The 27792-nt window shown below is 35.9% G+C and overlaps 1 protein-coding gene across 3 annotated transcripts in view; it reads left to right on the top strand.

Annotated features, from left to right (window-relative positions):
* Nucleotides 1-27792, top strand: part of KIAA1328 — a gene marked incomplete at its 5' end in the record, with an annotated part of 378127 nt that overhangs the window by 282462 nt on the left and 67873 nt on the right. For all 3 annotated transcript variants that reach the window (XM_079718280.1, XM_079718281.1, XM_079718282.1), the window contains one exon: nt 26832-27013. In XM_079718280.1, coding sequence (XP_079574406.1) covers nt 26832-27013 — 182 coding nt within the window. The remainder of the gene's footprint in view (nt 1-26831; nt 27014-27792) is intronic.

Raw genomic sequence — 27792 nt, forward strand, 5'->3', positions numbered from 1 at the left:
CTGCTGGGCCTGCACGTCCGGAGCCTGTGCTCCACAACGGGAGAGGCCACAGCAGTGAGAGGCCTGCGTACCGCAAAAAAAAAAAAAAAAAAAAAAGTTAAAAAGTGCACATTCTACATTAAAATGTGCATTAATTAGCTTAAAGAGCTATTTTCCTTATTGAAGGCCATAGAGAAATTCTGAAGGCATTTCTAGGATCAGAGCAACAGAACTCTAAATTAGTGGTTTGGTGGTGGATACAGTAGTGTTTTATTTATCACAGCTTCATCACCATTCTCTTTTTCCTGATTCTCCCTCAGTTGCTGCTGCTTCTGAGAAGAATTAAAATAAAGATATTATAATTAATGAAAATCCAGCTACATTCCCTTTGGTGAGGGAGCAAATTACAATCTAGTGACATCTTCAAGTACAAAGTGTGCCTTCACTAAAAATTAGGTCCGCCCTCATTTCTAATTATATGATGAGGGTCCCATCTTTGTGTGAAACACTGACGTCTCTCCAGAGTTCATAGTTTAAAGTGCCCATCGGCATTACTGCTTAGTGGTCCCATAGTGTATCTCAAATCCACATATCTCCTGCATCAGTGCCTCGTTCACATCCCTTCCTATTTTCTCAAAGATTTCACTGCATCAATACTTCTCATACGTCTTCGGGTTCTTCTTCTATATGCTCAAAGATCCTTCCTTAAAAAACAACAAAAACCCCGCACTGCTCTATCTTTCTTTTCTTTTTTCCACACTTCTTGATAGCATAATCTACATTGTCTCTGCTTCCACTTCCTCATCGTCCATTTATTCCTCTTCTACTGTATCATGCAACTAAAACCCTGCTTCCATGGTCACAAGTATCCTCCTAATTCCCAAATCTTTTTACTACTTTTCAATCCTCATCTTACTTGACTTCTCAATAGCTAGCAACACAGCTAACCTTTCTGATATACCTTTCATTCTCTTGTTTTCTTGATACTGTTCTTTCTTTCTCTGCTTATTTCCCTGTTGGAGAGTCTCTCTCCCTGTTGGCATTTGCTTCCCCTCCCCCCAGAGTATTTTACACTTTCCTTTGCCTCTACCTACTGTTTAAGTAGTGACAGTTCCATTCTCTTCCCTCTTCTCAACAGATGTCTCTGTGGGAAATTTAATTCATTCCCATGACTTTAGATCATATCTCTATGCTGATAACTCTAAAATCTTTATCTCTGGTCTCAGCTTTTCCCTCCTGAGGTCCAAACCTGTCCTTATAACTGCATGATAATATTAATATGATCTAGCCCAAATGACTTTGGGTCCCTCAAATTCAAGGTTTTCAAATCTAATCTAGTTATCTCTCCCACTGCCCCAGTGACCTACTCTTTCTCCGTAATTCTGAGCAATTATACCATCCATTTATTTAGCTAGTCTCTAATAACTTATTAAGCAACTACAAAGTACTAGATGTTGCTCTAAGTCTTTTAAATGTTGCTTCATATAATAGTAATAGAAATAATGATAAGAATAGAAGCTAACATTTAGGGAGTGTTTATGTGCTGGGCACTCTTTTGTGTATCTTACATATGTTAATTCATTTAATCCTCACAACAATCCTACACACTGTTATTTATCTCATTTTATAAATGAGGCTCAGTAACTTTAAGTAACTTGCTTAAGAAATCACATCTATAAGAACTTATAAATAGCTCTAGAGTACCCAGTTCTGTCTGACCAAAACTAATATACTAAACTATTACACGGGGCTAACTAGGGTCAGACTCTCTCTTTCCTGTGCCATGCACATCTAAGTTAGGTGTTTTCTGCTCACCTATTGTCTTCTGGACACCATTATTCTACCCAGCATACCTGAGAGATTTGGCATCCTTTCATAAGTAAATTCTTTACTAGGATGGCTACAACTTTTGGAACCAGGGACCAGGCCAGCGCCTTTTCTATATTATACGCTGATAAAGTTATCTTTTCTTTTAACTGACTTTTCTTACTTCATCCCCTTCATGACCCCTCATTCCCTTCTTGCAAGCTTCCTGTTACATTTTTCAGCTCCATGTAGCACTTTGCTTATACTGCCATCATCACACCTGCCATTGTGTGTTCATTGTCAAGCTAGCTATCTCTTCTTGTTTACTTGTAAATATTCAAAGGTATAGTCACTTATTCCCTTGTGTACTCTCATACCCAAACACAGAACTGACGCACAGTGGGCTCTCAGATAATATTTATTGGATATATGGAAATCAAATTTGTATTAATAATTTTGGAGTGGGAAAATATAAAGATCTGACAGTATATGGAATATCTCATTTTTGAAGATTTATTCTTTAAACTCTTTGATCTCAGAATATTTTGTTCATTGACAGGTCCATCTCTGGGGAGTGTAAAGATTTAGTTGGGACATTTAGAAAAATTACTTTTAATAGTTCTAAGCATTAGGGTTATGTGCCATCTGGCTTCACATTCGTTGGTAGACAAGTATGCAGAGAAATGATAACTAGAAACTCACAACGCAATAAATCATGAATTCTTTCTTTGGAAGTAGCAGGTGGAATTAAATACTAGCTTATTGGACCTCCTTTTGCTACTTAGCAGATCAGTAGATCCATAATAGTCCATTTACAGACCAAGCAGACCATTTTTGGTGGATTGATTCATTGAGATGAACAGCTAAAACAAGTTAAAATCCATCATCACGTGCCTGCATAATTTTTAAATGAATTTAGTTGGTATTAAATGGACATTTGTTTTTATTGTCTCAAAGATTGGACTTTTCCTCCAGTAAAGCAGAATAACGTATCTATCTGGTGTTCTATCTTGAACAGTACATAAAGATTAGTAGATAAAGCCCCATTAAAAATACTTATAATGTAAGTAACATGAGTCCCAATAGCATTTCTAATGTCCATTAAAGCTTATTCTGAGGATCAGAGCTCATTTTACTGAGCCACTTAGTCAAACCGTGTGATTATTTAGAAAGTTAATTCATGCATACTAAAATCTAGCTTAAGTAATTCAGAGGGTAGGAGGTAAAACTCTATGGAGACGATAGTCCTTTTTGTTATTTAATGATCAGCCATAATTAACTTGCAAATTTGAAATAATTAGAACAAATTAAAGGTATTTAACTTTGCCTCCCTAAAGAAAAATTCAAATTGCACCAAATGCAGCTTTAAATTATTCAAATCTCAGAGGTCTGGGCTAGATTTTTTTTTTATAATGCCTTTTCTATGATAAGAATACCAATCTGCTTTTTGTCAGAAGGCATCCTATCAAGTAATTGTTCTTTGTGTTTAATAAATGACAGCTATTCTTCTTTGTAAAAGTATTCCAGTCTCTCAAGACTACATCAGCATTTCCATGGCATTTTAATTCAATAAAACAAAAGGTTAATGTTTTTCTACTTTTTAAGGAATGCAAATACAAGTGTTATTCAATTGGTCCTGAATGACATCTACAATTTACTATTTAAGTTCAGACACACTATCGCGATATTAGATTTGGGCAAAATAGAAAAGTTCAAGGAGTTTTGGATTATTAGAATTTTATTGAACTTGAAGAACTGAAAATGTTTTTTTATTTCCCCATCCTAAATCAGGGCTACCAAAGTTTCCCATCTAGTATTTTATAATGTTAAAATATGGAGATATAATTCAATAAAATCTTAGTACCTTAAGAGTGACTTATACAGTGTGGCAGTCCTAAATGCCATGAGTTTAACCTCTTCTGCTATCTTGATTTTCACTATTTTACTATCACTTTAACAGCTCCAACAGATACTAGATAAGAATAGCAGAAAATTATTTCTAATAATTTCATCATATCAGTAAATGATGTTTTATATTAGAGCCCCTCAATGAATTTTATACACATTTTATCTGGACTGTATGAAGTGATGAGAAACACTGATCATCTGAAAATTAGGTTTTGGCTTTATGGTGCCTCACATAGAGAATGAATGATACAAAGTATGTGGACAGTGAATGGTTCTTCAGCTTAGTACTTGATTCTGTGTAAGTTTGGAAATAAAATATAGCTATTAATTTTGATTTTATCTCAGCATGTTGAAAAGTTTCTTTGGTAAATTATTTTTGCTGTTTTAACTTTATTTTTTGATCCACTTTATTGAAATACACATTTAATAAAATGTACAAGAAGTTTGATGTGTTTTTACCTGTGTAACTAACAATCCAATTAATATAAAAAGTATCCATCATCCCAGATGGAAATGGATACTTTATCCATTCATCTTTATCCATTCATCATCCCAGATGGATACCAGTAAATCCCCTCACAAACCCCAGGCCCAGGCAACTAATGATCTGAGTTCTATCACTTAAGATACCTTTGCCTATTCTAAATCTTCATATAAATGAAATCATACAGTATGCATGTGACTGGCATCTTTTACTCACCATATGTTTTGGAAATTTATGCATGTTGCTGCATGTTTCATTAGTCCATTGCTTTTTTATTCCTGAGTAGCAGTGCACTGTATAAGTACACCACAACAAGTTTATCAATTCATTTGTTGATGGACATTTACATTGTTTCCAGATTTGGGCAGAAAACAAAAAAACTGACCTGCTATAAACATTTGTATATCACTCTTTTGTAGACATGTTTTCTTTCTCTTAAGTAACCAGACAGTGGTAGAATCACTGTATCATATTCTAATTTTATTCTTAACTATATATGAGATCGCCAAACTATTTTACAGAGTTGTATAACTTTACAATCTTACCACTGAAGTATCAGAATTCTATTTGCATCGTGTCATTGCCAAGGCTTGGTGTAGTCAGACTTTTTCATTTTAACCATTTTAGTGAATGTGAAATGGTACCTTATTGTGGCTTTAATACGCAGTTCTCTGATGACTAATGATGAAGAGCATATTTTAATGTTCTTATTGGCCATTCATAGATCTTCTTTTGCAAAGTATCCATTAAGATCTTTTAATCAGTATTTTTAAGTTTAATTTTTTTTAAACAGCAGGTTCTTATTAGTTATCCATTTTACACATATTAGTGTATATATGTCAATCCCAATCACCGATTAATCCCACCACCACCACCCCCTGCCAGCCACTTCCCCCCCTTGGTGTCCATATGTTTGTTCTGTACATCTGTGTCTCAATTTCTGCCCTGCAAACAAGTACATCTGTACCATTTTTCTAGGTTCCACATATATGCGTTAATATACGATATTTGTTTTTCTCTTTCTGACTTACTTCACTCTGTGTTACCATCTCTAGATTCATCCACGTCTCTACAAATGACCCAGTTTCGTTCCTTTTTATGACTGAGTAGTATTCCACTGTATATATATACCACTTCTTCTTTATCCATTCATCTGTCAATGGGCATTTAGGTTGCTTCCATGACCTGGCTATTGTAAATAGTGCGGCAATGAACATTGGGGTACATGTGTCTTTTTGAATTAAGATTTTCTCTGGGTTTTCTCTGGGTATGTGCCCAGTAGTGCAATTGCTGGGCCATATTCTATTTTTAGTTTTTTGTTTTTGTTTTTTTCTTTTTTTCTCTTTTGTGGTACGCGGGTCTCTCACTGCTGTGGGCTCTCCCGCTATGGAGCACAGGCTCCAGACGCACAGGCTCAGCAGCCATGGCTCACGGGCCCAGCCGATCCATGGCATGTGGGATCCTCCCGGCCCTGGGCACGAACCCGTGTCCCCTGCATCGGCAGGCGGACTCTCAACCACTGTGCCACCAGGAAAGCCCTATTTTTAGTTTTTTAAGGAACCTCCGTACTGTTCTCCATAGTGGCTGTATCAATTTACATTCCCACCAGCAGTGCAAGAGGGTTCCCTTTTCTCCACACCCTCTCCAGCACTTGTTGTTTGTAGATTTTCTTATGATGCTCATTCTAACTGGTGTGAGGTGATACCTCATTGTAGTTTTGATTTGCATTTCTCTAATAGTGATATTGAGCAGCTTTTCATGTTCTTCTTGGCCATCGGTGAGTCTTCTTTAGAGAAATGTTTACTTAGGTTTTCTCCCCATTTTTGGACTGGGTTGTTTGTTTTTTTAATATTGAGCTGCATGGGCTGTTTATATGTTTTGGAGATTAATCCTTTGTTCATTCGTTTGCAAATATTTTCTCCCATTCTAAGGGTTGTCTTTTCATCTTCTTTCTAATTTCCTATGCTTTGCAAAAGCTTATAAGTTTCATTAGGTCCCATTTGTTTATTTTTGTTTTTATTTCCATTACTCTAGCAGATGGATCAAAAAAAGATCTTGCTGTGATTTATGTCAAAGAGTGTTCTTCCTATGTTTTCTTCTAAGAGTTTTATAGTGTCTGGTCTTAGATTTAGGTCTCTAATCCATCTTGAGTTTATTTTTGTGTATGGTGTAAGGGAGTGTTCTAATTTCATTCTTTTACACATAGCTGTCCAGTTTTTCCAGCACCACTTATTGAAGAGACTGTCTTTTCTCCATTGTATATCCTTGCCTCCTTTGTTGTAGCTTAGTTGACCATAGGTGCATGGGTTTCTCTGTGGGCATTCTATCCTGTTAAATTGGTCTATGTTTCTGTTTTTGTGCCAGTACAATATTGTCTTGATTACTGTAGCTTTGTGGTATAGTCTGAAGTCAGGGAGTCTGATTCCTCCAGCTCCGTTTTTTTTACTTCAAGACTGCTTTGGCTATTCGGGGTCTTTTGTGCCTCCATACAAATTTTAAGATATTTGTTCTAGTTCTGTAAAAAAATGCCATTGGTAATTTGATAGGGATTGCATTGAACCTGTAGATTTCTTTGGGTAGTGTAGTCATTTTCACAATATTGATTCTTCCAATCCAAGAACATGGTATACCTCTCCATCTGTTTGTATCATCGTCAATCTCTTTCATCAGTGTCTTATAGTTTTCTGAGTACAGGTCTTTTGTCTCCCTAGGTAGGTTTATTCCTAGGTATTTTATCCTTTTTGTTTCAATGGTAAATGTAATTGTTTCCTTAATTTCTCATTCAGATTTTTCACTGTTAGTGTATAGGAATGCAAGAGATTTCTGTGCATTAATTTTGTATCCTGCAACTTTTCCAAATTTATTGATTAGCTGCACTTTTCTAGTGGCATCTTTAGGATTCTCTATGTATAGTATCATGTCATCTGCAAACAGTGAGAGTTTTACTTCTTCCTTTCCAATTTGTATTCCTTTTATTTCTTTTTCTTCTCTGATTGCTATGGCTAGGACTTTCAAAACTATGTTGAATACTAGTGGTGAGAGTGGACACCGTTGTTCCTGATCTTAAGGAAATGCTTTTAGTTTTTCACCATTGAGAATGATGTTTGCTCTGGCTTTGTCATATATGGCCTTTATTATGTTAAGGTAGGTTCGCTCTATGCCCACTTTCAGGAGAGTTTTTATCATACACGGGTGTTGAATTGTGTCAAAAGCTTTTTCTGCACCTATTGAGATGATCATATGGTTTTTCTTCTTCAATTTGTTAATATGGTGTATCACATTGATTGATTTACATATATTGAAGAATCCTTGCATCCCTGGATAAATCCCACTTGATCATGGTGTATGATCCTTTTACTGTGTTGTTGGATTCTGTTTTGCTAGTATTTTGTTGAGGATTTTTGCATCTATATTCATCAGTGATATTGGTCTGTAATTTTCTTTTTTTTGCAGTATCTTTGTCTGGTTTTAGTATCAGGGTGATGGTGACCTCATAAAATGAGTTTGGGTGTGTTCCTTCCTCTGCAATTTTTTGGAAGAGTTTGAGAAGGATAGGTGTTAGCTCTTCTCTAAATGTTTGATAGAATTCACCTGTGAAGCCATCTGGTCCATTTTGTTTGTTGGAAGATTTTTAATCACAGTTTCAATTCATTACTTGTGATTGGTCTGCTCATATTTTCTATTTCTTCCTGGTTCAGCCTTGGAAGGTTATACCTTTGTAAGAATTTGTCCATTTCTTCCAGGTTGTCCATTTTATTGGCATAGAGTTACTTGTAGTAGTCTCTTACGATGCTTTGTATTTCTGCAGTGTCTGTTGTAGCTTCTCCTTTTTCATTTCTAATTTTATTGATTTGAGTCCTCTCCCTCTTTTTCTTGATGAGTCTGGCTAATGATTTATCAATTTTGTTTATCTTCTCAAAGAACCAGCTTTTAGTTTTATTGATCTTTGCTATTTTTTTCTTTGTTTCTATTTCATTCATTTCTGCTGTGATCTTTATGATTCCTTTCCTTCTGCTATCTTTAGGTTTTGTTTGTTCTTCTTTCTCTAGTTCCTTTAGGTGTAAGGTTAGGTTGTTTACTTGAGATTTTCTTGTTTCTTGAGGTAGGCTTGTATTGCTATAAACTTCCCTCTTAGAACTGCTTTTCCTGCATCCCATAGGTTTGGATTGTTGTGTTTTCATTGTCATTTGTCTCTAGGTATTTTTTTATTTCCTCTTTGATTTCTTCAGGGATCTCTTGGTGATTAGTAATGTGTTGTTTAGATTCCATGTGTTTTTGTTTTTTATGGTTTTCTCCCTGTAATTGGTTTCTAATCTCATAGCGTTATGGTCAGAAAAGATGCTTGATATGATTTTAATTTTCTTAAATTTACTGAGCCTTGATCTGTAACCCAAGATGTGATCTATCCTGGAGAACGTTTTGTGCACACTTGAGAAGAAAGTGTAATCTGCTGTTTTTGGATGGAATGTCCTGTAAATATGAATTAAATCTGTCTGGTCTATTGTGTTATTTAAAGCTTGTGTTTCCCTATTAATTTTCTGTCTGGATGATCTGTCCATTGGGTGAGGTGTTAAAGTTCCCCATTATTATTGTGTTACTGTCGATTTCCTCTTTTCTAGCTGTTAGCAGTTGCCTTATGTATTGAAGTGCTCCTGTGTTGGGTGCATATATATTTATAATTGTTATATCTTCTTCTTGGATTGATCCCTTGATCATTATGTAGTGTCCTTCCTTGTCTCTTGCAACATTCTTTATTTTGACGTCTATTTTATCTGATATGAGTATTGCTACTCCATCTTTCTTTTCATTGCCATTTGCGTGGACTATCTTTTTCCATCCCCTCACTTTCAGTCTGTATGTGTCCCTAGGTCTGAAGTGGGTCTCTTGTAGACAGCATATATATGGGTCTTGTTTTTGTATCCATTCAGGCAGCCTGTGTCTTTTGGTTGGAGCATTTAATCCATTCATGTTTAAGGTAATTATCGATATGTATGTTCCTAATACCATTATCTTAATTGTTTTTTGGTTTTGCTTTTGTAGGTCCTATTCCTATCTTGTGTTTCCCACTTAAACAAGTTCCTTTAGCATTTGTTGCAGAGCTGGTTTGGTGTTGCTGAATTCTCTTCGCTTTTGCTTGTCTGTAAAGCTTTTGATTTCTCCATCGAACCTGAATTAGATCCTTGCTGGGTAGAGTAATCTTGGTTGTAGGTTCTTCCCTTTCATCCCTTTAAATATGTCATGCCACTCCCTTCTGGCTTTTAGAGTTTCTGCTGAGAAATCAGCTGTTGATCTTATGGGAGTTCCCTTGTATGTTGTCATTTTTCCCTTGCTGCTTTCAATAATTTTTCTTTGTCTTTAATTTTTGACAATTTGATTACTATGTGTCTCGGCATGTTTCTCCTTGGGTTTATCCTGTATGGGACTTTCTGTGCTTCCTGTACTTGGGTGGCTATTTCCTTTCCCATGTTAGGGAAGTTTTCGACTCTAATCTCTTCAAATATTTTTTCGCATACTTTCTCTCTCTCTTCTCCTTCTGGGACCCCTATAATGCAAATGTTGGTGCATTTAATATTGTCCTAGCAGTCTCTTAGGCTGTCTTCATTTCTTTTCATTGTTTTTTCTTTATTCTGTTCTGCAGCAGTGAATTCCACCATTCTGTCTTCCAGGTCACTTATCCATTCTTCTGCCTCAGTTGTTCTGCTATTGATTCCTTCTATTGTAGTTTTCATTTCAGTTGTTGTATTGTTCATCTCTGTTTGTTTATTCTTTAATTTTTCTAGGTGTTTGTTAAACATTTCTTGCATCTTCACAATCTTTGCCTCCATTCTTTTTCCGAGGTCCTGGATCATCTTCAGTATCATTATTCTGAATTCTTTTTCTGGAGGGTTGCCTATCTCCACTTCGTTTAGTTGTTTTTCTGGGGTTTTATCTTGTTCCTTCATCTGGTACGTAGCCCTCTGCCTTTACATCCTGTCTATCTTTTTGTGAATGTAGTTTTTGTTCCACAGGCTGCAGGATTGTAGTTCTTCTTGCTTCTGCTATCTGCCCTCTGGTGGATGAGGCTATCTAAGAGACTTGTGCAAGTTTCCTGATGGGAGGGACTGGTGGTGGGTAGAGCTGGGTGTTGCTCTGGTGCGCAGAGCTCAGTGAAACTTTAACCTGCTTGTCTGCTGATGGGTTGGGCTGGGTTCCCTCCCTGTTGGTTATTTGGCCTGAGTCAACCCAACACTGGAGCCTACACAGGCCCTTTGTTTGTGCTAATGGCAGACTCTGGGAGGGCTCACACCAAAGAGTACTTCCCAGATCTTCTGCTGTCAGTGTCCTTGTCCTCACGGCGAGACACAGCCACCCCCCACCTCTTTAGGAGACCCTCCAACACTAGCAGGTAGGTGTGGCTCAGTCTCCTATGGGGTCACTGCTCCTTCCCCTGGGTCCTGATGCACATACTACTTTGTGTGTACCCTCCAAGAATGGAGTCTCTGTTTCCCCCAGTCTTGTCGAAGTCCTGCAATCAAATCCTACTAGCCTTCAAAGTCTGATTGTCTAGGAATTCCTCCTCTCGTTACCGGACCCCCAGGTTGGGAAGCCTGTCGTGGGGCTCAGAACCTTCACTCCAATGGGTGGACTTCTGTGGTATAAGTGTTCTCCCGTTTGTGAGTCACCCACCCAGCAGTTACGGGATTTGATTTTATTGTGATTGCGTCCCTCCTCCTGTCTCACTGTGGCTTCTCCTTTTTCTTTGAATGTCAGGTATCTCTTTTGGTGAGTTCCTGTATCTTCCTGTCAATGATTGTTCAGCAGTTAGTTGTGATTCCAGTGCTCTCGCAAGAGGAAGTGAGAGCACGTCCTTCTACTCCACCATCTTGAACTAGTCTCTTTTTAATCAGTTTTAATTGGGTAAACAACTCAATTTTTGAACATAGAATTCGTTGCATATTTGGATATAAAACCTTCATCAGGTATATGTTTTGTGAATATTTTCTCTCAGGGTGTGTCTCGCTCTTTTATTTCCTTAATGGTGTTTTTGAAGAGCAAGACTTTTTATTGAGGAAGGTTAAAATGATATTTTCCTATATTTTCTTATAGAAGTTATATAGCTTTATATTTTATATTTAAGTCTATGATCCATTTCAAATACATTTCTCTGTGTGGTGTGAGGTAGGGTTCAAGGTTCATTCGTTATCTGTACCAATATGCCATTATTCTAGCACCGTTTGTTGAAAAAAACTATTTTTTTTCATTCATTGCCTGATACCTTTTCAAATGTCAGTTGGATATGTATACACATGGACACACATTTATGGATTTCTGTTCCCTTCATCTTCATTTCCATTCTTCTGTCAATGTCACACAGTCTAGATTACTTTAACATTATAGAAAAATCTTGAAATTAGATTGTCTTCCAAATATTTTTCTTATTAAAAATTCTTTTAGCTATTCCAACTTCTTTTCTTTACATTCTAGATTCAGTTTATTGATTTCTGTTAAGGAAGTGGAATTGTTATTAGATCGATTTGGGGAGAATTGACATCCTAAAAATATTGTTTTCCAATCCATGAACATGGTATATCTCTAAATTTATTTACATCTTTAAAAATTTAACTCAGTTATATTATGTAGTTTTTAGTGTAACAATCTTGCCCTTTTTTAATTGAATTTATTAGTAGTATATAGGAAGAATATTGATTTTTTAATATTTACATCATATACTACAATCTTGCTAAATGCATGTATTCTAGCAGGGGGTTTGTTTGTTTTGGGGTTTTTTTTGTTTGTTTTTGGGGGTTTTATTGGTAGATTCCTTAGGATTTTCAAGTTCATAATCACATGAACAGCCATAATAACAGCTTCAAAGCTTTCCAACTTCGTGCCTTGTGTTTCTTATTTTTAACTTGTTGCATTGGCTAGAACATTCATTACAATATTGAAGAGAAATGATTAAAGAAGACACCCTTGCTTTGTTCTCAAGGAAAAGGCATCCAATAATTCACCAATTAATATAATGTTAAATATAGATCTTTGATAGATGCCCTTTATCAGCTTAAAGTAAGTTCCCCCCCCCCTTTTTTATGTGAACGTTTTTATAGTTCTTGATATATACATATTGCCAAGTACATTCCAGAAGGGTAGTACCCATTAACTGTAGGACTACTAACGTATGACAGAATTTTCATGGTGAAATAAGTTCCCTAGTTTTCTGAGTTTTTATTTTGTCAAATGCTTTTCCTACATTTATTGATATAATCATATGGTTTTGCACCTTTATTCTTTTAATGTGACAATTTACGTGGATTTCCTTTTTTTAATGTTAACCCAACATTACATTTTGGAAAAATACTCATTTGGCCATGATGTAGTACCTTTTATATATTGCTGGATTTGATATGCTAATATTTTGTTTAGGATTTTTGTGTCTGTGTTCATGAGCGATACTAGTTTGTAATATTACTTTATCATAATAGCTTAATCAGGTTTTGGTTTCACATGGTAACATAAAATGAGTTGAGAAGAGGTCACTCCTCTTCTATTTACTGAAAGCTTGTCTAAAATTAGTAGTATTGCTTCCTTAAATATGATAAAATATACCAGTGAAGCTATCTGATCAGTTTTCTTTGTGGGGATGTTTTGATTATGAATTTAATTTCTTTAATAGCTATGAGGCTATTCATATATTTCCTGTTTCTTCTTGAGTCAGTTTTAACCAGTTATATATTCCAAGCAATGTGTGCATTTCATTTCATCTTAGTTATTGAATATAGTGGCATAAAGTTGTTTATGAGATAGCCTCAATATTCTTTTACTATCTGTAGCATCTACAGTGATATCCCCTCTCTGATTCCTGATATTCATAAATTTTCCCTTTTTCTTAGTTTGTCTTGGATTAGGAGTTTATCAATTTTATTAATATTTTCAAAGGGCTGACTTTTATGTTTTTATTGTTATCTATTTCATGGATTTCTACTGTTTATTGTTTCCTTCTTTCTACTTGCTTTATATCTAGATTGTTCTTATTTTTCTAGCTTCATAAAATGGAATATTATGTCATTGACTTTTTTTTTTTTTTTTGGCCATGCTGTGCGGCATGTGGGATCTTAGTTCCTCAACTAGGGATTGAACCTGTGCCACCTGCAATGGGAGCATGGAATCTTAACCACTGGACCACCAGGGAAGTCCCATTATGTCATTGACTTTAAACTTTTCTTCTTTTTTAGTAAAAGCATTTAAGCACTTGCCTTCTGTATCCCTCAAATTTTAATATGTTGTATTTTCGTTATCATTCATTTCAAAATGCTTATTAATTTCTCTTGTGATTTTTTTTGACCCATGAGTTACTTAGAATTATGTTATAAAACTTCCAAATACTTTAGATTTTTCTAGATATCTTGTTTTTTTATTTTCAATTTAACTCCATTGTGGTTACATACTCTATGAGTGTTTATTCTTTTGAAATACATTAAAATTTATTTTATGACTCAACATATGATTTATCTTGGTCAATATTGCATGTGCACTTTTAAATATTTATATTCTGCTATAGAGTATAATGCTCTGTACATGTCAATTAAATCAAATTGACGAGTAGTGTTGTTCAGATCTTATGTAGCCTACCAAATTTTTTTCATTTTTTTTCCTGTCAATTGATAACGAGATGTTAAAATCTCCAAATGCGATTGTGCATTTCTCTACTTCTTCCTTTACCCTTATGAGTTTTGTTATGTGTATTTTGAAACTATTTTAGATGCAAATATATTTGGGACTGTTATGTATGTTTGATGATTTGCCCCTTTAATCATGATAAGATATTTTAATCGTGATGAAATGTATCTTTTTATCTCTGGTTCTACTCCTTTTCTTAACATCTACTTTATTTGACATTATATAAGCACTCTAGCCTTCCATGTGTACTGTTTGCTTGGCTTATCACCTTACATCCTCTATGTCAACCTATTTATTCTTTTACATTTAAAGTATGACTCCTTAGCATTGACATATATACACTACCAAATGTAAAATAGATAGCTAGTGGGAAGCAGCTGCATAGCACAGGGAGATCAGTTTGGTGCTTTGTGACCACCTAGAGGGGTGGGACAGGGAAGGTGGGAGGGAGACGCAAGAGGGATGGGATATGGGGATATGTGTATACATATAGCTGATTCACTTTGTTATACAACAGAAACTAATGCAACACTGTAAAGCAATGATACTCCAATAAACATGTTAAAAAATAAAAATAAAGTATGACTCTTGTAAACAACATATGGCTTTGGTTTTGCATTTTTCTCTAGCCTGACAATTTCCCTTCCATTTGATTTGGGTGTTTAATTCACTTTACTTAATTAATTTATTTATTTTAAACCTCCATACTGTTCTCCATAGTGGCTGTATCAATTTGCATTCCCACCAACAGTGCAAGAGTGTTCCCTTTTCTCCACACCCTCTCCAGCATTTATTTTTTCTAGATTTTTTGATGATGGCCATTCTGACCGATGTCAGATGATATCTCCTTGTAGGGTTTTTTTTGTTTTTGTTTTTGTTTTTTTGCGGTACGTGAGCCTCTCACCACTGTGGCCTCTCCCATTGTGGAGCAAGGCTCCGGACGCGCAGGCCCAGCGGCCATGGCCCACGGGCCCAGCCACTCCGTGGCACATGGGATCCTCCCGGACCGGGGCACAAACCCGCGTCCCCTGCATCGGCAGGTGGACCCCCAACCACTGCGCTACCAGGGAAGCCCTCATTGTAGTTTTGATTTGCAATTCTCTAATGATTAATGACATTGAGCATTCTTTCCTGTGTTTGTTGGCAGTCTGTATATCTTCTTTGGGGAAATGTCTATTTAGGTCTTCTTCCCATTTTTGGATTGGGTTGTTTGTTTTTTTGTTATTGAGCTGCATGAGTTGCTTGTAAATTTTGGAGATTAATCCTTTGTCAGTTGCTTCATTTGCAAATATTTTCTCCCATTCTGAGGGTTGTCTTTTGGTCTTGTTTATGGTTTCCTTTGCTGTGCAAAAGCTTTTAAGTTTCATTAGGTCCCATTTGTTTATTTTTGTTTTTATTTCCATTTCTCTAGGAGGTGGGTCAAAAAGGATCTTGCTGTGCTTTATGTCGCAGAGTGTTCTGCCTATGTTTTCCTCTAAGGGTTTGATAGTTTTTGGCCTTACATTTAGGTCTTTAATCCATTTTGAGTTTATTTTTGTGTATGGTGTTAGGGAGTGTTGTAATTTCATACTTTTACATGTAGCTGTCCAGTTTTCCCAGCACCACTTATTGAAGAGGCTGTCTTTTCTCCACTGTATATTCTTGCCTCCTTTATCAAAGATAAGGTGTCCATATGTGCATGGGTTTATCTCTCGGCTTTCTATCCTGTTCCATTAATCTATATTTCTGTTTTTGTGCCAGTGCCATACTGTCTTGATTACTGTAGCTTTGTAGTATAGTCTGATTTAATTTATTATTGATACTATTGAATTTAGGTCTAACATTTTGCTTTTCTTTTTTCCTTCCTGCTAATCATATGTATTCTTTGTTCCTGTTTCTCCTTTTCTTCTTTTATTGGGAGGGGAAAGGGAAAATAATAATTTTTTTCAATTTTTAAAAAATTCCTCTAATATTTTATTAGCTATACCTTTTTGCATTTCCTTTAGTGATTTCTGTAGGGATTATAATATGCTTTCCTAACTTATTAAAGTCTTATTATATAATACTAACATTGTGTCATTTTATGTAGACTGTAAGAACTTTTATACCGTATAGGTATATTCTCCATTCTTTTTGATATTATTGTCATATACATTACAGCTAAGTGTATTATAAATCCCATGCTTTAAACATTCATATATCTTTTAATGACATTAAGAGAAGAATAAAAACATACAGAATTTTATATTTATTCACGTATGTACTATTTCTGATGCTCTTCATTTCTTAGATTCAGGTTTCCATCTAATATCATTTTCTTTCAACCCGAAAGTGCAGGTCTGCCAACAACAAATTTTCCCAGTTTTTGTTTATCTGAAAATCTTGTTTCTCCTTCCTTTTTTTAAAGGATATTTTCATGCGATGCAGAATTCTAGGATGACACTTTGGGTTTGTTTTGTTTTGTTTTTTCCTTTTAGCACTTTAAGGATATTGTACTATCTTCTAGCTTTCATTGTTCTTATGAGAAGTTAACTGTTAAAATCATTATTTTTTATGTAATTAACATTTCATCTGGTTGTTTGCAAGGTTGTCTTTATCTTTGGTTTTCAACAGTTTGACTGTGATCTGTGGGTCAAAGTTTTTCATCAAATTTTGAAATATTCTGCCATTGTTTCTTTAACATATATTTTTTCAAATATTTTTTCTACCCCATTCTCAGTCTCTTCTCCTTCTGCAACTTCAGTTATGTTTGTTAGGCAGTTTAATATTGTCTCTCAAATCTCTGGGACTCATCATTTTTCTTCAATCTTTTTTTCCCTATGTTCTTCAAATTGGGTCATTTTTGTTGATTCTTCCATAAAATTCACTTATTCTTTAACCTCTCATCTCCATTTTCCAATTTTTATTTCAGTCACTGTAATTTCCAGCCAGAGAGTTTCTGTCTCTTTCTGCTGAGACTGCCTGTCTTTTCATTCATTAAAACCATGTTCTCCTTTATGTCCATCAATATATTTATAATAGCTAGTTTAAATAAAGTCTTTATCTGCTAGGTCCAACATTTGGGGCATCTTTTGGTTGATTTTAATTGACTGATATTTTTCTTAAGTATGGGTCACATATTTTTTCTTTTTGTGTCTGACAATTTATATTGTATGCTGGGTATTACGGATGATACATTTAGAGATGCGGATTTTATTATCATTCTCTAAAGAATGTTGATTTTTGCTCTTCTCAGCAATTCAATCACCTCCTATTCACCTTGAACTTGGATAGGTTTGGTTATATACTTTGTAAGGACAGATGTCTGGAAAGCCTGAGGTATTTCCCAAGGCCCTCTAAATTGGTAAGAATCAATCTCCAAACTTTTTTGTCCCTGTGCATTTTGTTATATCTTCATTTTAGGCTTTGTTAGAGCTTTACAGTAAGCCTTTATCCAGGATATGGACTTTCTAGTGTCTCAGTGGGCATTAACAGTATCTTCCATTCTGGGCCAGAACTCCAGTTTCTCTCAGCATTGCCCAATTTGTATTATTTCTGTATTTATATTCTGCTTTCATCCTTATAGCAGCCAATGTTTGTTAAGTCTTGCAGTGAAAAAGAAAACAAGCAATAGAGAAAATCTGTAAAGCTAAAAGTTGACTTTTTGAAAATGTAAATAAAATCAATAAGCCTTTTCAAGATGATCAACCTGTTATTGAGAGGAAAACAAATTATCAGTATCAGTAATGAAAAAGAAGATATCACCATAGATTCTAACAATATTTTTAAAGTAATTAAAGAATATTATGAATAATCTTTGTAAGCACATTTGATAACTTAAATGATATAAATTCCTTGAAACTGAAGATATACCAAAATTGATACCAAAAAAATAGAGAATCTGAATAGCCCTCTGTTAAACAAATTTAATTTCTAATTAAGAAATGTCCGATAAATAAAACTACAATCACAATCCCATAAGACTTCACTCATGAATTCTACCAAACATCTAAAGAAGAAATATCAATCTTACACAAATTCTTTCAAAGACTAGAGCAGGGTTTTTCAGCCTTGGTACTCTTGACATTTTGGACCAGATAATAGTTTGGGGTGAGGTTGTGGGGTGATGGTGGTCTGTCCTGTACATTGCAGGATGTTTAGCAACATCCCTGTCTTTTACCCATTAGCACCCCCCACAACTGTGACAATCAAAAACCCTCCAGACATTGCTAAATGTCCCCTGTGTGGCAAAATCCTCTTCTTCTACCACACTTGAGAACCACTGGACTAGAGGAAGAAAGAACTTTTCCCAACTCCTTTTATGATACCTAAACCAGGTAAAAGTGTGAGAAGAAAAGAAATGACAGACTAATCTTCCTCATGAACATAAATGCAAAACAAAAAAGTTCCTTAACAAAATATTAGCAAATTAAGTCCCGGAATATATAAAAATATATATAATCCAGCTTGACTAAATAGAGTTTATCCCAAGAATGCAGAGTTGGCTTAACATTTGAAGATCAATCAATGTGATTTGCCATATTAACATAGTAAGGAAGAAAAACACCATTTCAAACAGATGCAAAAAACTCTTCCAATGCTCATTTTTAAAAAATGACTTCTTATCAAACTAGAAATCAGATAGAGCATATAGATAAAGATACATCTCTTTAATGACGAACACTTAGGAACAAGGTAAGGATGTTCACTCTTACCACTTCTATTCAGCATTGTACTAGAAGTCCTAGCTGATGTGATTGGGCATGAAAAATATTAGAAATAAATAAGTAAAACTGTCTTTATTGTTAAATAATATGACTGTCAACATAGAAAAATCCTAAGGAACCTACCCCCAAACTGCTAGAATTATTAAGTGAATTTAACACAACCACAGAGTTCAAGTTCAATATATAAAAATCAAATTTATTTTCATATGATAGCTATATATTAGCTATTGATCAATGGAACATAATAGAGTCCAGAAATAGACCCACACAGTCATATGTTTGACTGCTTTTTGACAAAGCTATGAAGCATTCTGTGGAAAAAGGAAAGTCTTTTAAATAAATAATGCTGGATATACTGGATATAGATATGAAAAAAATTAACCTTGACCCCAGCCTCACATCATACCCCAAATTTATTTGATCATGGGGTTGGAGCTTGATCCACAGAGGAGGGCAGCTTGACACTGAATGTCAGAGCTTGTGCAGGGTGGGGAGTGCTTTCATCCTGGTGATTGTATTGGTGTACGGTGTTGGAGTTTGAACAAAATGAGGATGGTATCCATGTGGAAGTCAGCCATGCATGGGGTCTTGAGAGCCTGAGATATGAGGAGGGCTTTCTCACAGCAGAAGTAGCCCACTCAGAGCTTAGTGGGGAGAATGCCTATACAGAGGTGTGCTGGCAGAAACACCCGGAACAATGTGGTGGTGACTGACGGGAGGGAGGGGAAAGGATCATGGCAGTGGTGATGGAATATGGTTTTCATACAAAATGACTAAGTAAGTAATTGTATTAGGAAAATGGTAGCCAAGTTTTTTCACTGTTACAGAATGGAGTTATATATATGGAAAGGTAGAAAACTAAAATGAACCCTGTTGGTTTGGAATTGAAGATATTAGTGTAAACTCATGATTTTCAATATATTTACCTAGATATATAAATAAACATATGTGTATATACGTACATACATGCATATAGTCTCTTGCTCTATGAGAACTTAGGAACAGTGATAATCCAATTCCGTTAGCTCTTTTTTTTTTTTTAAACTAAAATATACTAGATCTCCTTGAAGAGATGGCTGATTCCATGACTGAGCCAGAAACTGGATGATATAGCAATTGTTTAGACATGGCATGACTAGCACCCAAATTTGGCAACTGGAAAAAGGAAGGAAAGATTTAATACATGTTTCCCCATCCTAGATTTTATAGTCTTCTAAATCGAGGATGTGTTCCCCTTCACTTTTTGTTAAGTGACTCATGCCAAAATTTGAGTAATTTGTATTGATTTTTCTCTCTTGTACTTTCATTCTCTTAAAAGTCTACCTTTCCTTCCCTAACACCCCTTTCCTTCCTACTGCCCCCAGGATTTCCTAAAGGTGCCTTACCAAACACCTATTTCATAGAAAATAAACTTCATCCTCAACCTTTTCACACACAAAAAATATTTTCATTCTTGGCCATAAGTTAGTGATTTTCAGCACTGACTAGACATTGGGATTACCTGTGGAGCTTTAAAAAAAAAGGACAAGAGAGGGTGAGAGAGGGTGGCACATAATGCAGCTCACTCCAGATGGATTCATTCTATTTCTAAGAATGGGTAGGACAGCCCATCGCTCTTTTAAAATTTTTCCCACATAATTTTAATGTATAGCAGGCTGTGAATCACTGCCTAAATTTGGCATCTTTTCTGAGAATGCTACTATCCAGGCCATTCTTTCTGTCACATTTGGCAAACAACAGAGACAGTAGTGCCAGCATTTCCTGTTCTCCTCATTCCAACATCTCAAACTTTTAACTAGTTTACTCTCTAGCGAACCTCCTTGTTTATGTGAATCTCAGGATATCTAGTCTTACAGTCCATCCTTCCTTTTCTTTGTCTTCCATTGTGATCTCACTAGGAATTTGACATCCACTCAGTCATTTCCTCCCCCACGTCTCCTAACCCCATTCTGTGAGATTCCAGTATTCACGTGGTTGATCTCTCCGTTGCCATAGCTAAAGAGATTTGTCTTCCGTGATTCACTCGTTTTCTTTAGCCGTATTGTCCCTGGCCACGTCCAGAGCTTGCTTTCCCCTGCTGTGGTTCCATCACAGAAATCGCTGACTGGTACCCCCTTTATAGTTCACCTCTTTCGCTTGGGTCTGTTCATGTTCTCATTTCTCATATAGGCTATACCAAGTGTTTTGTTTGTTTTTCTTGTTTTGTTTTATCTTTGTTTTACCTTAAAGAGACATCTAAATCCTTCATTTCTCCCCCTTTTTTTTTGGCCAGTCTTTCAGGCCCCTCTTTGTCTCACTTTCTTCCCCATGTACATTCTGGACCAAATGGTTGACCTAAACTATTCCCTTATTAGCATACAAATTTCCCTTGACCTCTACTCTGCTGCACCCTACACAAAAAATCCTAACCCTGGATCAGCTCTCAGGCTGCTTTCTCTGCTTTTACATCTGTGCACCTGAGCCCAGATACAAATTTATGATTTCTAATTCTGTTAGAGCCCTAAATGTTGCAGGACAGTCTTATTTTTGTTCTTGGTCATTTTTACCTTGAATTCCCTAAATACCTTCTCTAAATCATCACTTTTCTCAATACCCATTTCTTTCACCTACAGGAATGAGTTTACCTCCTACTTCACCAATGAAATTGAAAGTAAAGCACATGCTTTCTCAAGTCAGTCAGCCAACAAGCAAAAAGCTGCAGGGTTATTGATCCAGTTGCTCTCTTGAAATATCTTTCCAGATGTTTCATAGGCACCTCAAGCTACATTTAATCCCCCCCCTCCGCCACCTTCTCTATATTGCTTATCCACCCAAATTCTGTCACTCATTCTCAACTCACTCCTCTCCCTCACTTTTCACATTCAAACACGTATCAAATTCTGCCAATTTTAAATCCTAAGTGTATTTAAAAAGTTGTCTCCTTCCCATTCCTACCACTGCATCTCTATTTAGACCCTCATCATCTCTCATCACAGCTATTTCAGCAGCCTTCCCACTCATGCAATCCATTCTGTAAATTGTGCCAGGGCAATTCTTCATAAATTCAAGTTGTATCATGTCATTTTTCTCCTTAGAGCCCTTCAATGACTTTGATTTGCCGACAAAATAAAGTTCAAGCCCCTTGACATGGAAAACCAAACCTTTCATGTTCTGACCCAGCCCATCTGTCTTGCTTCACCTTACACTTCTCCCCACCCAAAACCCCAAACTCAATGCTATAACAGTTAACAGTATACCAAATGATTTAACTTGCCCAAAATATATACTGAAGTTTTACTAGTTAGTATAGTTGCTAATACTATTCTCTTCTGCCTTCCATCCTACTGTCCTTCCTTATCCCCTGCTTATCCACCAAGACTTAGTTTGAAAGCTTCAGGAAGTTCCCTTCAGTTATTCAAATAGAGTAAGATGCCCTGCCTTTGTGCTCCCTTAAACACCACACATATTCCTGAATCATAACTTGTATCATATCATATTAAAAAAGATCTGTTTCCATGTCTGTCTCCACCATTAAAATCACTTGGAGAGCAGGAACCAGGTCTTGCTGTTTTGTATACCTAGCACCTAGCTCATAACAAGTCCTCAGTAAATATTTCTTTTCCCTATTTGCCTGCCCCAGCCCCTTCATACATATGAGTATGTCCTCAATAAATATCTAATGAATATATAAATGAATGATTGATTTGGCAATTTATTGAACAGGAATAAGGAAAGCAGAATTTGAGACAGCTGAAGTTTTTCATCTGAGTAACAGGGAGGATGGTGATACATTAAATGAGAATGGAAACAGATAAAGGAACAGGTTTCAAGATAAAGAGTATTCATTGCTTTAGCGTCGGTTGGTTTTGGGAGGTAGGACAAGGCATCTCTTCACAGCTTTTCAACAGGTACTTGAAGAGGTCAGCAGTTTTGGAGAACATTGTGGGCTAGATGAATCTATTTATAAATCATAATTGAAGATACAGTGGTGTGACAGGGATTACTAAGAAAGTGCTAAGGGAGGAAGAGAAGAAGGACAAGGGCAGAATCATCAGGAATGTCTACATTTAGGGGGAGGGAAGTACAAGGGCTCCCAATAAAAGAATATGAGCAGCAGCCTCCTAAAACTAGAAAACCAATCAAGATATGTGTCATGAACTCCAAGGGAAATAAGTTTTAAGGAAGGAGTCAGTTGCTGTGAAGTAGTCTTATAACAAGCAAGATGGTTGAAAGAGAAAATGCCACTAGACTTGTTCTTTAAAAACTAGTTTTAGTAGGCATATCTGTTAAAATTATTGTTTTCTAGAAGTTTGGCAAAGAAGGGAAGGAGAGAAGATGGTAACATAAAGGAGATGGTGACATTTTTTGTTTTATAATTATGAAAGTACATGCCTATTGGAAGAAATTTAAACATTCAGAAGTATATAAATTAAATTATAAAAATCTTTCCCTCAGTAACTCTGTTCTACTTTTCTGATTTGTTATTTATCTATCCAGAACTTAAAAAATATATTTTGTATATTTTTGTTTTTACAAAAATGAGATCATATTATATATTCTATTATTGCAAATTGCCCTTTTTTTACTTAATAGTATGTCATGAAGTTTATTCACAGTATAGTATAGAGAACTACCTCATTCTTTTTTCTCTGTTTTCATTTATTTTATTTATTTATTTTATAAATGATGATAGTAGGATTTTATTTATTTATTTATTTTGGCTGCATTGGGTCTTCGTCGCTCCGCACCAGCTTTCTCTAGTTGTGGCAAGCGGGGGCTCCTCTTCGTTGTGGTGCATGGGCTTTTCATTGCGGTGGCTTCTCTTGTTGCGGAGCACAGGCTCTAGGCACCCGGGCTTCAGTAGTTGTGGCATGCGGGCTCAGTAGTTGTGGCTCATGGGCTCTAGAGTGCAGGCTCAGTAGTTGTGGAGCATGGGCTTAGTTGCTCCATGGCATGTGGGATCTTCCCTGACCAGGGTTCAAACCCATGTCCCCTGCATTGGCAGGTGGATTCTTAACCACTGTACCACCAGGGAAGTCCCTATTTATTTTTTTAAATTAAGGTATAGTTTATTTACAATATTGTATTAGTTTCAGGTGTATGAGACAGTGATTCAGAATTTTTATAGATTATGTTCCATTTATAGTTATTATAAAACAGACTATATTCCCTGTGCTGTACAATATATACTTGTAGCTTACTTATTTTATACATAGTAGTTTGTACCTCTTAATCCCGTACCCCTATCCTGCCGCTCTCCTCTTCCCTCTCCCCACTGGTAACCACTAGTTGTTCTCTCTATCTGTGAATCTGTTTCTATTTTGTTAGAGTCATTCATTTGTTTTATTTTTTAGGTTCCACATATAAGTGATGGCATATAGTATTTGTCTTTCCCTGTCTGACTTATTTCACTAAGCATAATACCCTCCAGATACATCCATGTTGTTGTAAATGGCAAAATTTCATTTTTTTTATGACTGAGTAGTGTTCCATTGGATATATATACCACATCTTCTTTATCCATTCATCTGTTAATGGCCACTTAGGTTGCTTCTATAGCTTCGTTACTGTAAATAATGCTGCTATGACCAATGGGGTGCATGCATCTTTTCAAATCAGTGTTTTCATTTTCTTCAGATATATACCCAAGAGTGAAAGTGCTAGATCATATGTTGGTTCTATTTTTAGCTTTTTGAGGAGTCTCTGTATTGTTTTTCATAGAGGCTGCACCAATTTACATTCCCACCAACAGTATATAAGGGTTCCCTTTTCTTCACATCCTTGCCAACATTTGTTGTTTGTTGTCTTTTTGGTGATAGCCATTCTGACAGGTATGAGGTGATATCTCATCATAGTTTTGACTTGCATTCCTCTGATGATTAGCAATGTCTTTTCATGTGCCTGTTGACCATCTGTATATCTTCTTTGGAAGAATGTCTATTCAGATCTTCTGCCCATTTTTTTAAATTGGGTTGTTTGGGTTTTTTTATGTTAAGTTGTATGAGCTGTTTATATATTTTGACTGTTAACCCCTTATCAGTCATGTCATTTGCAAATATTTTCTCCCATTCAGTGGGTTGTCTTTTCATTTTTTCAGTAGTTTCTTTTGCTGTGCAAAAGCTTTTAAGTTTAACTAGGTCCCATTTATTTATTCTTGCTTTTATTTCCTTTGCCTTAAGAAACAAATCCAAAACAAATATTGCTATGATTTATGTCAAAGAGTGTTCTGCCTATGTTTTCTTCTAGGAGTTTTATGGCTTCCAGTCTTACATTTAGGTCTTTAATCCATTTTGAATTTATTTTTGTATGTAGTGTGAGAAAATTTTCTAATTCCACTGTTGTTTATGTAATTCTATAGGGTAACTTCTTAAAAGTGAAATTGTAGGAGGTTAGGTGCACTTTTATTTTGTAGTGACAAATCACTCACAGAAGGGTTATCCCAATTTGCAGTTTCCCTAGTACTATACTAAAATCCTCCTGTCCCCACACTCTCATTGACACTGAGTATTATTATACTTTTCCACTTAAGGGATAGTTTTGGGATTTAGATTTAGGTTTTGATTTTCAATGGAAAGTCTGGTCTTATTTGTAATCCTAGGAAAGAATTCATTTGAGAGGAGGAGTTTGTAAGTTATAAGAAAAGGAGATGATTGGCAGGCTATAGTCACAGAGGGAAGGGGCCAAAATGGTATCAAGAGTATGAGTAAAAGGTGTGATTTTCTTCTGAGATGTTAATAGAAGAACAGTAGATGGGTAAATTTGGAAATTAATGCAAATGAAAGAAGAAATTTTTTATATGGTCATCTTTATTTCAGGGAAATCAGAACCCAGGTTCCCAGGATGGGATTTGGAATAAAGGTACAGACAAGCTTCTGTGTAAGATGGAAGGAACTATTCAGTATTGGGAGTAATCAACATTGGCTGGTATTGGGAGCTTGGCTGACCTGACAATGTATGATTTTGGGAAACCCAGTAGTCTTGGTCACATTAACTTTTCTGTAAGAACAAGTAGAGATGTAGTTGTTGGATTTGCCAGGGTTTGGGACTTCTGGGTTGAGGTAAACTTATCTTTCATTAACAGTAATACAGTTTTACTCTCCGTATTTTCCTGTCCCATGAGTAGAAGTTACATTAGCTAAGATATGCATCCACTGGTAGGTCCACAAGGGAAAGTGATCCTTGGGTTCTGGTAAAAAAAATTTTAAGTGTATAAATTTAATACACTGCTTTATGCCCCTGTAAAGCCATACTGCTAATAGTATGTTTCTTTTCACCACTCTGAACATAAAACAATTTAATGTATTGGTTTTTATTAATAAATTATGATGTGAGCAAACATTACTAAAAATTCTGATCCACACAAAAGAAGCCCAGTGACTTTGATGGGTTTATGTGATTTGAATCCTGGTCAAGGGCCACCTAGCATTCATAATGGATCCAGTAAAACTCCATCAACTTATTCTTGTCTAGAGATTGCCTCTGCTGCTGGGGAGCTTAAATATCCTAGTTTTTAGAATGTTACTTTTTGAATAAATTATTTTTCTTCATTTTAATTTTCACCTTGTTTTTGGTCATGGGGAAGACAAAACTAAAGTATCATGAGTCTATGGTGAACTTAAGTTAGAAGGGAAGGGGCTGGTAGATTAGTAAGGGATACACATCATCATAACATTTCTCTCTAAAAAATAAAATGTTATAAGAGGAATTGTGCTAATGGTGGGAACATAGTTCATTGGAGAGAAAAACATATGCACGTGTGTTTATTTTCATTAAAATTTCTTTTATGCCATATTTGCCTTGTTGACTTCATAATGAAATTATGTGAGGACAGAGACCAATTCTCCCACAAGCACTATAGTACTATTCCTCACATACCCTGAGTACATAATAAATACTATAACAATTGAAAATGAGAAACACAAATATATTTTGAAGCAAATTGGTGATATTTTCATCCCTTATGTTCATTTTTAGTACTCGGAAACATTTTAGTTATGCAAGTCTTGTTTTAGCATACTTTTTATTTTTATAGATACTCTGGTTCTAAGTCACATTCTATGGCTTTATTAGCAGTTTTAGGGTCTGAGTCTCATTTCCCCAACCCCAAATATAAACTTTTTGAGGATAAAAACCATTTCTTCTCCAAAATTGTTTTGGCAGAACACAAAATAGACCTTCAGTAAATTATTTAAATTATACATCAATAAAAGATAAGAAAAAGAAAGTTTCTATGCCATGAATTGCATTTCAACTCATACTGAATATATATGCCTTTGTGTGATCTATACCCCCTGCTGTGCTCTCTACAGCTCATAAATGTTTATTCTTTTCAGGCTATTGAAGTCAAAATGTGATGGCTGGACGCTTGGAACATCATCATCCAGCAAAAAGTACCAAGACTCCACTAACAATGGAGAGAATAGAAGGGAGAAGAAGACAGTTGGGTTTCAGTCACATATGGAAGATGATGCCCTGTGGACAGGTCAAAGGAAAGATGCATATCAACCCCAAAGAGGTAAGCTCAACATCTGTAATAGCAAAATGGGAAGCTCTTGGGGGCAGGTGGTTGCAGATGGCTGCTAGCCATGAGCTCCAGATGATTTCCTATAACCCTGAACAAGAGTTAAATGTGTTACAACTGACATGGGCCTGTAAGGCCAAAGGTAGCACGTCACCTAGATCAGTGAATTGCATCAACATTTCTCTTAGAACACTCATATGAGAAACTGTCTAATGTGTCCCTCTTTTTGCAAACAGCAAACTGCAAGAATTATTAAGCAGTAAATGTGGTCATAGACATAAAATAATGCTTAAAGCAAATAAAGAGGACAAGAAATTGAACATAGATCTTTGCTGGGAAAGTAAACTCTAATAACTACAGTTAATCCTCGTTTAACTGGAAATACAAGGAGGGTGGAGGAGAGGTCATTGCGTCTAAAACAGAACCTCATACGTCTTAAGCCTATATTGCCTAGCAGTCTTTGAAGTGCCAATAATCCTTCCTATTTTATATATCATAGATATTTTAAAAGAAATCAATTATAAATAACTATGTGAAAGGTTGAGTGAGGCAGTCAAATTTAATTGCATTTCTCAGTTGTTTCTTGAGTGAGTTTTGGCTTAAATCTCTCCTGGAATCATTAAAGGAGGGACTCTGGGACAGAATGGAACAAGTCTGAGCTTCATCAGTCAGAAATCATGTACAGAAAACAAAGGGCACAAAAGGTCTCAGAGCCCCCTTCCCCTCACGCCTCTTTCCCAGACATCATTTGTTCCTGCTCACAACCACTAACC

This window comes from Hyperoodon ampullatus (assembly GCF_949752795.1).
Source record: "Hyperoodon ampullatus genome assembly, chromosome: 13".
Classification (NCBI taxonomy): Eukaryota; Metazoa; Chordata; class Mammalia; order Artiodactyla; family Ziphiidae; genus Hyperoodon; species Hyperoodon ampullatus.